Source organism: Heterodontus francisci, chromosome 25, assembly GCF_036365525.1.
Source record: "Heterodontus francisci isolate sHetFra1 chromosome 25, sHetFra1.hap1, whole genome shotgun sequence".
Classification (NCBI taxonomy): domain Eukaryota; kingdom Metazoa; phylum Chordata; class Chondrichthyes; order Heterodontiformes; family Heterodontidae; genus Heterodontus; species Heterodontus francisci.
Genome location: NC_090395.1, coordinates 63,881,496 through 63,897,728, shown reverse-complemented (window position 1 = coordinate 63,897,728; position 16,233 = coordinate 63,881,496). Strand labels below are relative to the sequence as shown.

The following is a 16,233-nucleotide window of genomic DNA, read 5'->3' as shown; positions in this document are numbered from 1 at the left end:
TTGTGACAGTTTTCTGTTTTCCAGCTGCTCTGAATGGGATTATCAGTTTAATATCTCCCGGAGAAGTAAATTAAGACCATTCAAACTCATTTTCATGTGGATCCTTACAGCCATCTAGCAAAGGAGTCTTTCGTCCCATCTTCCTGTAACAGCTTGCATTTTTTACATGGCACTTCACAGAGATCCTTCACAGAAAAGCAGATGTGAGCAGGAGTGAAGAAAAGACTTAGCAGGAGGGACAACAACTACATGTGAAGAGTTAGGCTTTGAAGATAAGTATTTTTATAAATAATGCCTAGTTTATGATCTATTGGACTTGTTTTTGATCTCCTGTCTGGGGGGGGGGGGGGGGAGGGGGGCGCGGGGGCAGTCAGAGACGAATTTCCAAGAACATATGATTGGTCCTGTTTTTTCCTCTTTTTTTGCCTCTCCCAGGAGATTACATTGCTGCGGTGGGTGGGTGGATGGGAGAGAAGAGGGAGCGGAGGTGGGGGTGAGGGCAGAAGTGTTCAAGTCATGATTCTCCAGTCAACAGGATATGAGAAAGTCTTGATGAGCCAACTGGTCTTTTCCTGTCTATCAGTTTTGCATGTTTGTATAAGATGAAGCAAGATGTAGCCACACAAAGGGCTTTGGCAAGGAGTTCCAGAATATTGGGGCAATAACTGGAACTAGAGCTGGTTATTATGTGTGCTATATTGTTGAGTTGTATTTCGAATGAAAAGTGCTCATTTTGGACTTCTCTTGCCCTTTAACAAGAATTTCAAAAATTGCGTAACAATGGAAAGCAGTCAAAAAAAAAAAATGACACAATCCAGGAAAAGGTTAGTAGATAGATCTGCTTTAGTTACAGTTTCTAAACATGACTGCTCCCACACTTAGTATCACATTACAACTGCTGATTATTTCTGCAGCTCAGAAAACATTCCAGTCACATGTTCTGTTTCACTGATACCTCAGCCAACATGTAAGCCAAGGTTTACCCGTCTACAGGCAGATGCAAAGGGCACAGGGCATTCTGCTTCCTTCTTGCATCACCCTCTTCACTGGCAAGTTCGCTTCCCTTTCTAGTGGCTCTTTGTAGTCCCTGTCCAGCACTGATCAGAGGAAATGTTGCTCTCCAGCTTGAGCTCTTATAGACCAGGGAGGCAGTTTTACTAAGTAAAGTCCAACACGCAGACTGTAAGACTGTGGAATTCATTTAAAATGAAAAAAAACATGAACAGGAGACCAAGCTCTGCTTTAAATCATTCAGTGCAATCTAGGAGGATTTTAGTTCATCCTTTAAATAAAATGAAATAGATTGAACTTTTCAGCAATGCAGGGGAATCTGTCAAGTGCTCCCTGCACTGTCTTGTTTCAGAAGGCAGAACTTCAAATGTACACCAGTGTAGATAGATTTGCATTACTGATAAGTCCCATTTATATTTATCTTAAAGAAGGCTAGGTGTAGTCTTTTATACCAAGGTAACCATTTATTATAAAAGATGTATCAAGCAGTGTGACACATTAAGGTGTACTATTGTGTGTGGTGCCAGGCTGAATTATTCTTTCCTTGTAAAACAAGGTGCGACTATAACTCATGTTTCAATTACCTCGGACATGAGTTGGCTCGACTCTCCTGTGGAAATATCAAAGTACCTTCTTAATGGTGATAATTTCATATTTGACTGATTGTCCTTACACTATTATTTGGAGTCAGAGATACTCATGTTTCTCAGCTTGACACATGGTGGGATGGGGGATGCGGATAATAGGTATTCCAGGTCACTATCCAGTGTTCCCCATGTGTCGGGATTTCGGGTGAGAGAACGATCATAGCTGTGATGATCGTTCTCATGATCAGACAAGCCATAGACTCACACAATCTAGGCTCACATGTTGTGTGAAGTACAAGAGGACTGCCACTGTCTGTGGAACTACGTGGGAGGGATAAGGAGTGAGAGAATATACACAGAAATATAGAGGAGTGCTTTAACCCCCCAAAATGGGCAGGTTTCAGTCAGGTGGGAGGTTAATGTGTCACAAATCTGAATCTTGACCTCAACCCACCTTGAACCCACCCACTTTTGGTGCTAATGGAAGCGGGATAGGGCAGTGAGGGGTGGGGAGGTTGTGGGCAACCAACCTGATCCCAGGAGGTGGGTTGGCTATTTAAATATGATAATGTGGCACTACCACCATACTAAATGGGATAGATTTCGAACAGATCTAGCAATGCAAAACTGGGCATCCATGAGGCGCTGTGGGCCATCAGCAGCAGAATTGTACTCAACCACAATCTGTAACCTCATGGCCCGGCATATCCCCCACTCTGCCATTACCATCAAACCAGGAGACCAATTCACCTCCTGATTTTCCTGTCCACCATCTACAAGGCACAAGTCAGGAGTGTGATGGAATGCTCTCCAGTTGCCTGGATGGGTGCAGCTCCAACAACATTCAAGAAGCTCGACACCATCCAGGACAAAGCAGCCCGTTTGATTGGCACCCCATCTACAAACATTGACTCCCTCCACCACCGACGCACAGTGGCAGCAGTGTGTACCATCTACAAGATGCACTGCAGCAACGCACCAAAGCTCCTTAGACAGCACCTTCCAAAACCGTGACCTCTACCACCTCGAAGGACAAAAGCAGCAGATGTGGGAACACCACCACCTGCAATTTCCTGTCCAAGTCACACAACATCCTGACCTGGAACTATATCGCCGTTCCTTCACTGTCGCTGGGTCAAAATCCTGGAACTCCCTTCCTAACAGCACTGTGGGTATACCTACCTCACATGGACTGTAGCAGTTCAAGAAGGCAGCTCACCACCACCTTCTCAAGGGCAATTAGGGATGGGCAATAAATGCTGACCGGCCAGTGACGCCCACATCCCATGAATGAATTAAAAATAAAAATGAGGCTACGTGCCTCGTATTTATCCACCATTTCAAAATTAATTCATGTCTACCGGGTTTTCCTGAACCTCTGGAAACCCAGGAGCTACTGAAAAGTGAGGGACTGCTGGATTTGGGATGTAGGCACCTTCCTACTTAACTTCTGGATCCAGCGTACTGGCCTCGCCAACCCTCCTGCGATTGGACACCACCCCCTGACCTCCCCCCCCACCCCCCCCAACAAGGTCATCCACCTCCACCAAGGCCTCCAATCTGCTCCCTTTCCCAAGGCCTCCAACCACATGCCCCGAGGCTTCCAATCGCTCCCCCCCACCCCGAGGCCTTAGATCTTCCCCCGAGGCCTCTGACCACCACACCGCCCCGCCTCCAATTCTACGGCCTCTGATCTGTGCCGCCTGGGATTGGACCCCTCTCCCCTGCCCAGGATTGGACCTACCTGGTCCCACAACCTACTGTCCAGCGTTCCCTGCCCGACTGAAAGCCAAGCCTTTCAATCAGGTTGGCCTCACCTGGTGGGGAATGTGTCAGTGATGTCACATGTACGCTGTGGAGGTAAAGCTCCAGAGAATGTTGGGAAACCCCACCTCTCCTCCACTGCTGGCAGGTCAAAAAGTTAAAACCCCTCCCCCCATAGTGCGGGTCAGAAGGATCAGGGTTATATTGTTTTAACCCTACTTCTGACTCCAATTTGCATCAAGCAAGGCCCTGCACCAACAGCGGGGCCTCTCGAAATTATGACTGTGGTTATTTTTAAGAGCACCTCACACATATGCAAAAACACAAAAAAAGAGTACATTTTATTAGCTAAACTGAGCAAGTTACACTGACAGGGTAACACTTGAGAGGGCTGCAGTTTCATTAACTTGATGCCTGTCATGAATAACACTGCTGATATAACAATGGCACTGAGAAAGTGCCTTCTTAAAAGGTGCAGCCACCTGCAAAATGTTCTGCACTGCTGGACAGCGAGAAACAATGATATCATCCCACTAGGTAGGACCAGAATGCTGTGCCATTTTTTCTGAGTGGCATGTGTTATTCAGTGGGTGGGAGTATGTCGGCCAATGGGAAGCAAGTGAGTCAAAATACACATTGATCCCTTTTATTTTAATGAGTTGATCCACCAGATGGTGCTCTTGAGGCATGAGTGAGGGAATAGATTTCAATGAGTACCTGATACCCTGCTCCTTTCACAGAGTCACTCAAATGGACGGTGGAGCCAAAGGCCCATGTGATACAGTTTAGCAACTCCACCTCCAACCCCTACTCTCTTCGAGTGTGCCTTCTTGCCAGGGAGTGAGAGAAATTTACAATGGAGAGGAGTTTTTGATGGGGTACTAATTTTGTGAGCTCCACAGTCAAATATCTCAGTTTAGATGTTTCATGCTTTTTGTTTTAATTCAGCCTGCATGGGACCCTAACAAAATGACGATATGAACATAGAAACAGGAGGCCATTTAGCCCCTTGAGCCGGTTCCACCGTTCAATGAGACCATGGCTGACCTGTGACCTAACTCCATATACCCACCTTTGCCTCATATTCCTTAATACTTATGATAAACAAAAATCTATCCATCTCAATTTTAAAATTAACAATTGATCTAGCATCAATTGCCTTTTGTGGAAGAGAGTTACAAACTTCTACCACCCTTTGTATGTAGAAGAGATTCCTAATTTCAGTCCTGAAAGATCTGCTCTAACTTTTAGACTATACCCCCCATCCTAATCTCCCCATATCGGGGAAAGAAATGAACAAATTGTCGCTCCTTCAGGTGTCTCAGTGGTAAATGCAGAAGTAGGGGTGGGTGGTACTGATCTCTACAGACTGGAATAGTGCCAGGTTTGACCCCTAGTTTGCGTTGAGTTACTTGTAGTTACAGTTGGTGTTGCAGTTGGTCTCAACACCTTTTGGACTAGGGAATGAACAAGTTTGGATTTCTGTTACTCATTATTATTCCCTCCCCACCCCTCCCCCCATTAGAAAGTGAGCTGAGTGGAAGTCAGGAAGAGGAGAGGGTCGAGTGTGTATGTGACTCTTTCCATGGTGGAGCTACCTCCTGACACTTCAAGGCCGATTTGATGAGTCTGCACAAATAGTGGTGCCACACCACACCATGCCCAGCAACTCATATTGAAGAGCGGGGGGGTGGCAGTGGAAGGGTGGGAGTAGTGGTCTGTGATGGAGGAATGGGGCATGCTAACTATAACTTTCTGATTGTGGGCAGCACACGTCCAAGGTTCAGATATACACTGCCAAGTGGACATGGGTATGGCGAGCAGGTCCCACTGATAGAATTGCCCTCCTTTCCTGTTTACACCAGCAATGTGAAGAGTGTGCATTTGGATGAGGTGCTGGAAGACTACGAGCCCCCGTGGAACTGAAAAATCAACGCAAGCCGATGGCCATCGGGTCAGGGGTGGAGAAAAGGCGGGTGGGGGGGCGGTGGAGGGGGTGCGATAACCTATGAACAAGAAAAAAAACTGCAGATGCTGGAAACAACATGAAAATCACTGGAGACCCTCAACAGGTCATCCTGTCAATGTGAAAGTCATTTCGGAGGAAGATTATGTACCTGAAACATCAACAGTTTCATGTTTCTCCTACTTTACCTGACTTGTTATGAGACATGAAGACAAAATGGCCCAGAATTTCCTGGAGTGGAGCATCTTATGGCATGTACAGTTCGTTAGACTGTTTCCCTCAGACTTTAGCTCAAGATTTTTGCAATGCAAGTTCCTGGGAGTGCAAGCTGATATCGACATAACGGGGGCAACAGAGTATCTGGGACCTTGGTGAACAACAGGATCAACAGTCTATCTCCTTAACCAAGAGATTTAAGGATTGAAAAAGAAACAGAGGAATGACAGGGAAGGAAATTGAGTGAATTCAATTCAAATTAGATACCGAAAAAGAAATAGAGGGGAAGAAATATTGAATTATGAGAGACAGAAAAAAATGACAAAGGAAAGTAAGAAAAATATTTCAATTTAAACTATCTAAGAACAATTTTCTACCTGCAGGAATGACACTCCACAGTTTCTGGGACAGAGAGGCTGAGTGGTGATGCAGGAACATAAATCTCCTCATTAAAAAGGTGCTTATGCTGTTAAGTACTAGACCTTACTTTCTGTGATGAGTTTAATTGGCAATTAATGTGCAAAAGCAGCAATTCTGTGAAATTTGTGGGGAGGTTGAAGGCGAGGTCTCATTTTCACGAGGTTAACGGCGGAGAGACACAAATCATTCAGTAACGTGTGACGATCGGTAAATTCATGGGCTAACTCTTGCTCATTATAAACAGTTGGATTATTTACACGGTAATAATGGCATGTGCATTAAAATCACCATTATTTGTCCAGCAAATTCTGGACCTTTATTTTGGGAAAAAAACGTGATTTTTTTCTTAAGTAACTAATATGATCTTTACCTGTGATAGAGCATTCCTGGTGATGTTTTCGAAGGCATGGTCCACATTGATACCCTGTTTTGCACTCACTTCAAAGTAAGGAATATTGCGAGCTGTGCACCAAGCTTCTGCCTCATCGCTTGTAACCTGCAGGAGTGAATGAAGTGCAGGAGTGGCCATGAGTGCAGCTGCAGAGTCACAGTCTATAAGGTTAGCAGCCTCTCTGCTGAAAACCTCAATTTTTCCTGCTTATTTGAAAACCCAAAGTTGGCTTTAGTCCTGCGCCCTGCCTGGCTTGTACTCCATTCTGGAGTTGTTGACACACCTCTCTTAAACTCCTAATTGTTGAAAAAGAGCCACTGTTCAGCCAATCACGAGAGTGCACATTAGGCTTTAACCAGGTCACTGAAGGGGCACTTCAAATTTCCTAAAATATTTGAGCTGGTAATCCAAAGTCTGACACAGCTGGCAAGGCAATTCATTGGCATCGATGTTGGTATTACTGGAACAGTTACTAGGACTGGCACATCTCTGACAAATGTTTCATGCACCATTTTACGTCAATCTGTCAACATGCATTTGTGTGCTAGAAATTGTGGGCGTAATATTAGTGTGAAACAAGTGGCACATTGCTTCTCTGGCTGGTTAATTTGCCCAAAAGGAAGACTTGCATTTCTAAAGTGCCACTCACAACCTCAGGACATCTCAAAGCACCTTAATGCCAATGACTTACTTTTGAAGTGTAGGCAGTCATAAGGAAGTAAATGCCACAGCCAATTTGCACACAGCGAGCCTGCACAAACAGCAATGTGATAATGTTACGACCTCAAAGAGATCGTTAATGGGAAAAATACGAGATTTGTGGCCCCAGACCAATTTGACGAATTATATGACAAGATTTCACGTTTTAAGTCTTTTATTACAACTAAACTAAAAGAAATCCCCAATTAATTAAATAGTATTTTGTAAGTAGCTGATAATCAATATTACCTTTGCTCCTGTCTCCAAGCACTTTTGACCTGGACATCTGTGGATAATGTGATTTCTGGTGATCCTGTGGTTCATTTACCCCTCTGTAAGCTTTGACTCTCAAAACAGGTTCAAATCTCACAGCCTTTCACTGTATATCTTCAGAGAGGCGTTGCCTCTCTCTCTCCCCTCAGCTCCCACTGCTGGGTGTCTTCTCTTACAGCTTGTCCTGAGGCTGCAACCTGATGGGTTTTCTTTTTACAGCCTGTTTGAGGCCACAACCTGACGGTTCCTTCCTTACAGCTTCTTTTTCTCCGGAAAGTCTGTTAAATTTATCTGGACTTTAGAATTCAATTGTTTATAGTTCTGCTCCAAAATGTAGAGACAAGTGGTTTGAGTTCCACAAAGTTACTCAGCCTGTTTCCATTGTCCCCAGGTGTTAACACTTGCCTGGTTCAATTTGCATGTTCTCAATGGCTGACTCTTTGTCTTAAGATCCAAAAGTCTGGGAGGATGAATCCCATTGTTCGTGTTAGTGCTGTAGACGCTGTTGTTCAGAAAACAGTCTTTGATCCGTTCTCTCTCTTGTCCTGATGACCTTTTACAGCGTGGAAGTGAGATCAGTTGACCTTCTGGGACTCCATCTTGCACTTTTAAAAACCACAGTCTTTAAGACATAATCATGTTACAGGGCCTAGCGTTCATAACAGATAATCACCAGATAATTTGTTTTAGTGATTTTGGTTGAGTGATAAATATTGGCCAGGACTCCTAATAGTGCCATGGGATCTTTGATGTCCACCTGAGAGGGAAGACGGGGCCCGGTTTAAAGACTCATCCAAAAGACAGCATCTCTGACAGTGCAGCACTCCCTTGGTATTTCCCTGGAGTGTCGGTCTAAAGTAGACAACAATCCCTCGTTAGGTGCTTTTTTTAAAGCTGCCCTGCAAAATTTTAGAGTTGGGGTCAATTCCTGAATCTGACACTCCCACGTGGTGCAACGTCTACAGAAGAAACTGTATCTCAGGAAATCAAGGGCTGCCTGTGAGAGTCGAAAGTGCCGGATGATGAAATCACCTGTGTAGTGCAGCAGATAGATGCCTAAATCAGCAGACACACACTTAACATGTTTGTATGACATTCCTCTCACCATAATGTTAATGCAGACCTTGGCCTCTTTATTTTAAATGGACTAACGCCGAGTCTAAGTAATGAACAAAGGAAGGCTGAATGAAGGTGGCACCTGTTTATCCAATAACAATAATTTCTGGGCTCCAGTGTCCATCAACAAGGCAGGATCTGAGCTGATTATCACAGGGCCCTAGCCTGTCTGACAACTCAACAATGCAGAGACAACATCTCTCTTAGGCTTTCACGAACGGAGAACTTCGGGTGCACACATGTCCTCTGTAATAGCATGCAGCCCAGTAAAGGCCTTTCATTGAAGTCACTCAGGTCGAGAGATCAAAAGGACATGTCACTCAAATTCAAAAACAAATCTAACCCCTTTTTGACAGGAACCAAGAGTCTCTCACCTTGCATCCTCTGTGTGAACTTGAGCTCATCCAAAACTCTGCTGCCGATATCCTAACTTGCTCGAAGTCCCACTCAGTCATTACATCCATGCTCACTGATCTACATTGGCTTCTTGTCTGGCAACACCTCAATTTTAAAATTCTCATCCTTGTTTTCAAATCCCTCCATGGCCTTGCCCCTCCCTATCTCTGTAATCTCCTCCAGCCCCACAACCCTCCAAGATCTCTGCATCACTCCAGTTCTGATCTCCTGCGTACCCCAAATTTTAATCGCTCCATTATTGGTGGCCATTCCTTCAGCTGCCTGGGCCCTAAGCTCTGGAATTCTCTCCCTACCACCCTCACCTCTTTAAGACACTCCTTAAAACCTATCTCTTTGATGAAACTCTTGGTCTCCTGCCCTAATATCTCTTTATATGTGCGTGTCAAATTTTATCAATCCTGCTCCTTGTTGTGGTCGGGCAGTAGGTGCCCTAGAGGGAAGAGGCAGTCCCTCAACAGCTGTCCCATAGTCATTCATTTCTTGCCAACCAACAAAGTCTTCATCTTCGCATGGTCAACATAAATGTCATTCTATACATAAACATGTAAGAATGAATTGGACAAGATCTGTAAGAAGGCAGGACAATCACAGATGAAATTTAATGTTGACAAGTGTAAAATGCTGCGCAAAAGCATGCAATCTACCCAATGTTTACAAATAATGTTGACAGAGCTGAGGATGGAGCTGAAAAAGTCTTAGTCCATTGGCCACACCTGTCCAAGATACCTTTGCTTATGACTGTTTCAGGATATTGTGGAACCATTTAATCAAAACATATAGGCTGGGGAATAATGGATATTGTTACGACCAGGTGAGAAAGGGGTCTGGGGTTCCCTTTCAGCCTTCACCTGGTCTTGCCATAACAGGGTTTTATTTTCAACACACCATTTCTTTTTTAGCTCCCCCTTAGTGAATCCTTGTTCACTAACTTCCAATTATAAGGCAAAGAAACTAATCAAACAGGTTTTCTTAGGTTTAAAGAAAAATGATTGAACTTTATTAAACTTAAACTCAAATTTGGTTAACGCCTACGGATACGCATCGCGCCCACGCTAGCATGCATACGCGATATACACATGCACATAGAAACATAGAAAATAGGAGCAGGAGTAGGCCATTTGGCCCTTCGGGCCTGCTCCTCCATTCAAAAAAGATCATGGCTGATCGTCTAATTCAGTACTCTGTTCCTGCTGTCTCTCCATATCCCTTGATCGCTTTGGCATTAAGAAATATATCAATGTCCTTCTTGAATATATTTAATGACTTGGCCTCCACTGCCTTCTGCGGTAGAGAATTCCATAGGTTCACCACCCTCTGGGTGAGGAATTTCTCCTCATCTCGGTTCTAAATGGCATACCCCGTATCCTGAGACTGTGACCCTGGTTCTGAACTCCCCAGCAATTGGGAACATCCTCCTTGCATCTAGCCTGTCCAGTCCTGTTAGAATTTTATAGGTTTCTATGAGATCCCCTCTCATTCTTCTAAACTCTAGTGAATATATACCTAGTCAACCCCATCTCTCCTCATATGTCAATCCTGCCATCCCAGGAATCAGCCTAGTAAATCTTCTTTGCACTCCCTCCATGGCAAGAACATCCTTCCTCAGAAAAGGAGACCAAAACTGCACATAATACTCCAGATGTGGTCTCACCAAGGCCCTGTATAACTGCAGTAAGACATCCTTGATTCCGTACTCAAATCCTTTTGCAATGAAGGCCAACATACCATTCGCCTTCCTAATTGCTTGCTGCACCTGAATGCTTGCTTTCAGTGACTGGTGTACAAGGACACCCAGGTCTCATTGCACCTCCCCCTTTCTCAATCTATCACCATTCAGATAATAATCTGCCTTTCTGTTTTTACAACTAAAGTGGAGAACCTCACATTTATCCACGTTATAACGCATCTGCAATGCATTTGCCCACTCACCCAATTTGTCCAAATCACATTGCAGCCTCTTTACATCCTCCTCACAGCCCATATTTCCCCCCAGCTTTGTGTCATCTGCAAACTTGGAAATGTTACATTTCATTCCCTCATCCAAGTCATTAATATATATTGTGAATAGCTGGGGCCCAAGCACCGATCCCTGCGGTACCCCACTAGTCACTGCCTGCCACCCGAAAAAAGACCCGTTTATTCCTACTCTCTGCTTCCTGTCTGTCAACCAATTCTCAATCCATGCCACTATATTACCCTAATCCCACGTGCTTTAATTTTGCACACTAAGCTCTTATGTGGGACCTTATCAAAAGCCTTCTGAAAATCCAATTACACCACATCCACTGCTTCTCGCTTATCTATTCTACTAGTTACATCCTCAAAAAGACTTGTTAAGCATGACTTCTCCTTCATAAACCCATGCTGACTTTGTCCAATCCCGTTATGCTTTCCAGGTGTTCTGCTATCACATCCTTTATAATAGACACTAGCACTTTCCCCGCAACTGATGTAAGGCTAACTCGTCTATAATAGAGACAGAAAAGAGAAGAAGAAATAAAGTTTGAGGCAATATCTGAAGATGGTTTTGGTTACTGTTCTTCGAGCTCACTGTAAAGTCCTTGATTGTAGGTAGGTCTTGCTTTTCGTTGGGGCCCCGTATTCTTCTTAAACCTTGTTCGATGTAGAAGACTTTTCTCTCTTGCGGTTCATGTGCCCTCAGTGGGTCCAGAGGCTTGTGAGAAAGAGATGGGAGCAGAAAGCAGAGGTCTTCTCATTCCAGGAGCATTCTGCAGTCTCTCTCAGTTCAAACTCTTTGTACAATTCGGAAAAAGCCAGGTTACCAAGCACGGTCAGCTGGTCAGACCACATCTGTTAGTGGATTCTCTTGTCTTAGCTGACCCTGGAATGTCTCTTCTTACACAAAATAACTGGTGCTCAAAGTCCATTGTGGGTTAAATTGGAGCAGGGAACAGCCGCTTTGTCCCTCCAAGCACTGTCTGTTAGTATGCAAATGTTTTTTCCAGCCACGGTTGATCTGTTTAACAAATCATTTCCTCGCTCCAGGAACAGTTTAAAATCAATGTTCATATGACAAAATTAATATGCCTCATTCTTGGCAAGTGGGGGGTCTGCATGACAATATTTAGGGATGATTAATGTGTTAATCACCATATCGAGGCTCAACTGAAGTCAGAAGGACATGACAAAACAGGCTTGGCGGGGGTGGATACCTGAGTAAAAAGGTTGGGGTTTCACTTCCCAGTTCAGCGACTTGAGCACAAAGTCTAGGCTGACACTCCAGGGCAGTACAGAAGGAGTGCTGCACTGTCGGAAGTGCTTTTTGTTGGATGAGATGTTAAACCGAGGCCCTGTTTGACTCTCAGGTGCATGGTTTTTGTTTTTTTTTAGTTTTTAGAGATACAGCACTGAAACAGGCCCTTCGGCCCACCGAGTCTGTGCCGACCATCAACCACCCATTTATACTAACCCTACACTAATTCCATATTCCTACCTCATCCCCACCTGTCCCTAAATTTCCCTACCACCTACCTATACTAGGGGCAATTGCTAATGGCCAATTTACCTATCAACCTGCAAGTCTTTGGCACGTGGGAGGAAACCGGAGCACCCGGAGGAAACCGGAGCACCCGGAGGAAACCCACGCAGACACATGGAGAACTTGCAAACTCCACACAGGCAGTACCCAGAATTGAACCCGGGTCGCTGGAGCTGTGAGGCTGCGGTGCTAACCACTGCACCACTGTGCCACCCATGTAAAAGATCCCGTGGCAATATCTGAAGAAGAGCAGGGGAATTCTCCCTGGTATCCTGACCAATATTTATCCCTCAATCAACACTGAAAACAGATTATCTGGTCACTATCAAATTGCTGTTTGTGGGAGTTTGTGCAAACTAGACTGCTGTGTTTCCTACATTACAACAGTGACTACAGTTCAAAAGTACTTCACTGGCTGTAAAGCCCTTTGGGACATTCTGAAGTCATGAAAGTCACTATATAAATGGAAGTTCTTTCTTTCAAGTGGAAACAGAGGTGGGAGTGGGAGAAATGCTTCAATTTTCATTTACAGGGAGGTGGCAGTGGAGGACTAGGTCCAAATCAACTGCCCGACACATGGAATGAGAATGGCGGAGGAGACCCAGTGCAGGGGAAGGTGCAAAAAATATCTCAAAGAGAAAATATCTGTAACACCCTCACCCTGGCACAAAGGAACAAGAAGAGCTTCGGGATCGTCTCAATCTATGGTTAACAATGCAATTTCCCTTCGCTTGTTATTTATACAGCAACAACTTCCATTTATATACCTTTAATGTGGTAAAACATCCCGAGGAGCTTTATGGGTATGGATGCGTATTCAGACAAAGCTTAACACCAAGTCAAAAACATTAGGACAGCTGATCAAATGCGTGGTCAATGAGGTAGGTTTTAAGCAATGCCTTAAAAGAGGACAGAGAGAGAGAGAGAATGGAGGGGAGGGAATTCCACAGTTTAGGACATGGACTGCTGAAGGCCCGGCCACCAAAGGTGGATCGAAGGGAGTGGGGGATGCACACGAGGCCAGAGTTGGAGGAACGCAGAGTGCACAAGGAAGAGATTATAGAGATCGGGGAGCGCCAGGTCACAGAGGGATTGGAGCATGAGGATGAATTATACGCTGCAGCATATTATGAACTGAAGCTCAACAGAAGTGCTTCCCAATGGCTTGGTGCATTTAACCAGTGAGTATCTGAGTCTTGAAGACCCAGAAGGTTGGAGGTCCCGTCCGTGGTCCGTATTGAACTAGCTGCTCTCTGTGGAAGATCAACCAGGATTGCCACTCCTGATGGTCATCCAACATCAGTAGGAACCGGGGGAGAATTGGACTCATCTGTCACAGCCTACCGCCAAGAAACCTGACAACCCTCAGTGCCAAGCTCACACAGGCCTAACAGCCACTAGACGGAGGTACCAGAGACCACGGACCCCGACTCCAGCAAGGAATCAACATCTTCAGAAGACAAGAAGATAAAACTGACGACGGAGCAAAAAAGATAATCAATTGAACAGAACGTTAACAAAAATAGATTCAACCCTGTCTGTCAGGTAGAACATTACAGGGAAACTGGTGGAATAATTTTCATTAAAAACGGGAATGTCAAAAATAAAAGCAAAAATTAAATTAGGGGATATGGGATAATCGCTAATAAATGCAATAGAGAATTCAGGAGAAAGGTCTTTATCGAAAGAGTGGTAAGAATGTGGAACTCGCTACCACAAGGAGTAGCTGTGTTCAAGAGGAAACTAGATAGGTACATGAGGGAGAAAGGAATAGAATATTGATGGGGTCAGATGAAGAAGAGTGGTAGGAGGCTCAGGTAAAGCTGGCATAGGCCAGTTGAACTGAATGACCTGTTTCTATGTTGTAGACTCAATGTACGTCGAAAATAGCTGTAAGTTTGATGCATTGTATAGTTTCTCACACTGGTGGTGTATTGCTACTCTTGTTCTTTCATGATGTAAGGGAGTGTGAGAGATAGTGGATGCTGAATCTCCCTTTCAGCTCTCAGCACAGAGAACGTCTGCTATCTTCATACGTGCACCCTCTGTTAGAGGAAGGAATACTAACATTGGAAGGTGGGTCATGCAGTGTGGCCCTTGTGCACCACCTACTGGCTAGTTTAAGAATAGCAGAGGTGTCACAGAAAGAATTAAGAGCTTTGATTTTTTTTTCCCAATAACAAATCTGGCTGGTTCTAACGGAAGCCCTGCATTCTGTTTCTTCCTTTCCTTCCTCTACAGTCTCCCTCCCTCTCTCTCTCCCTACCCCATTCAGGCACAAAGTCAGCTGAATGTGGCTAAAAGCAATTATTTTTATTTTCCACTGAAGTGTTTTCACTGAGTCACCCACCACTGCAATTACCAAATAAATCGGTGGTTAGAAAATAGGCTTTTTTGCCACAAAGCAAAAGTCCTGGAAATACAGTACACTGTTTCACAATTGTAATGTATTAATTGTGGCTCAGTTGGTAATGCTTGCATCTCTGAATCAAGCGATTGTCGGATTAAGTCCCTCTCCAGAACTTGAGCACAAAAGTCTTGGCTGACACTCCAGTGCAGTACTGAGGGACTGCTGCGCTGTTGGAGGTGCTGTCCTTCAGGCATAGATGTTCAGCAAGGCCCCATCTGTCTTCTCAGGTGAATGTAAAAGACTCCCAGGTGCTACTTTGAAGATGAGTAGGAGCATTGTCCTGACAAATATCTATTCCTCAATCAATAGCACAAAGACAGGTTATTTGATCATTATCACATTGCTGTTTGTGGGAGCTTGCTGTGCACAAATTGGCTGCCACGTTTCCTACATTACAACAGTGACTACACTTCAAAAATACTTTGTTGGCTGTGATGTACTTTTGAGACATCCTGAGGTTGTGCAAGGCGCTATATAAATGCAAGCCTTTTCTTTTTACTTCCATATTGCTTGCATGGATAGAAGAATAAAATAAAATGTCATAAACAAATGAACACAAATGATAACTTTCAGACAAAAGGTACATACAGGCCACTTTACTGGCAATTGTCAAATAAACGGATTGTTTATTTGGGTTGAAGAGTATAATTTTATAATGAGAATTAAAAACCCAAAACTTAAATGTGAAACTCACTTGTAACTTTCCTTCTTCACCAACTATCTCGTCAGCAGCACTTACTGTTACCAAGCAGCTTCTGCTTATATTAACATGTCAACATTTATCGACTGGTCTTTTTCATCAGGACTTTAGGAAATTTCTTGGTTTGGTACCAGCGAGGATGGACTTCAGTTATGTGGAGAGATTAGAGGAACCAGGATTGTTCTCCTTAGAGCAGTGGAGGTTAAGGGGACAATTAATAGAGGTGTTCAAAAATTTGAGGGATTTTAGGAACATAGGAAGGGGAGGAGGTCATTCGGTCCCTCGAGCCTGTTCTGCCATTCAGTGAGATGATGGAGACCTATCTCCATATACCTGCCTTTTCTCCATATCCCTTAATACCTTTGGCTAATAAAAATATATCACCCTCAGATTTAAAACAACTGATCAAGTGTCATTTGGGGATGAGAGTTCAAAAGGTGGCAAAGTAGAGGCAGAAACTGTTTCAACTGGCAGGAGGATCAGTAACCAGAGGACACCGACTTAAAATAATCGTCGAAAAAGCTAGGGGGTGATGAGGAGGTTTATTTTACACAGTGAGTTGTTATGATCTGGAATGCACTGCATGAAAGAATGCTGCAAGTAATGTTCAAAAGAGAGTTGGACATGTACTTGAAAAGAAAAGAAAAATGTAGGGTGATGGGGAATGGGTGAGGAACGAATTGGAAGCTCCGTCAAAGAGCCATGACAGATGTGATGGGCCGAATGGCCTCCTTCTGTGCTGTAGGATTCTATGATTTTATATG

The 16,233-nt window shown here is 44.2% G+C and overlaps 1 protein-coding gene across 7 annotated transcripts in view; it reads right to left on the bottom strand.

The window, feature by feature from the left end:
• The window catches only part of LOC137383938 (ras-related protein Rab-7b-like), an 80,059-nt gene that overhangs the window by 36,126 nt on the left and 27,700 nt on the right, over positions 1–16,233 (bottom strand). For 4 of the 7 annotated variants that reach the window (XR_010977507.1, XM_068057356.1, XM_068057357.1 and 1 more), the window contains exon 5: positions 6,335–6,460. Coding sequence is in view for 6 of the 7 variants with exons in the window: in XM_068057356.1 (XP_067913457.1) it covers positions 6,335–6,460 (126 nt within the window). In the remaining variant the exon portion in view is untranslated. Of the gene's footprint in view, positions 1–782; positions 1,189–6,334; positions 6,461–16,233 lie in introns of those variants that run through there. The other 3 variants (XM_068057353.1, XM_068057354.1, XM_068057352.1) reach the window with 2 other exon arrangements.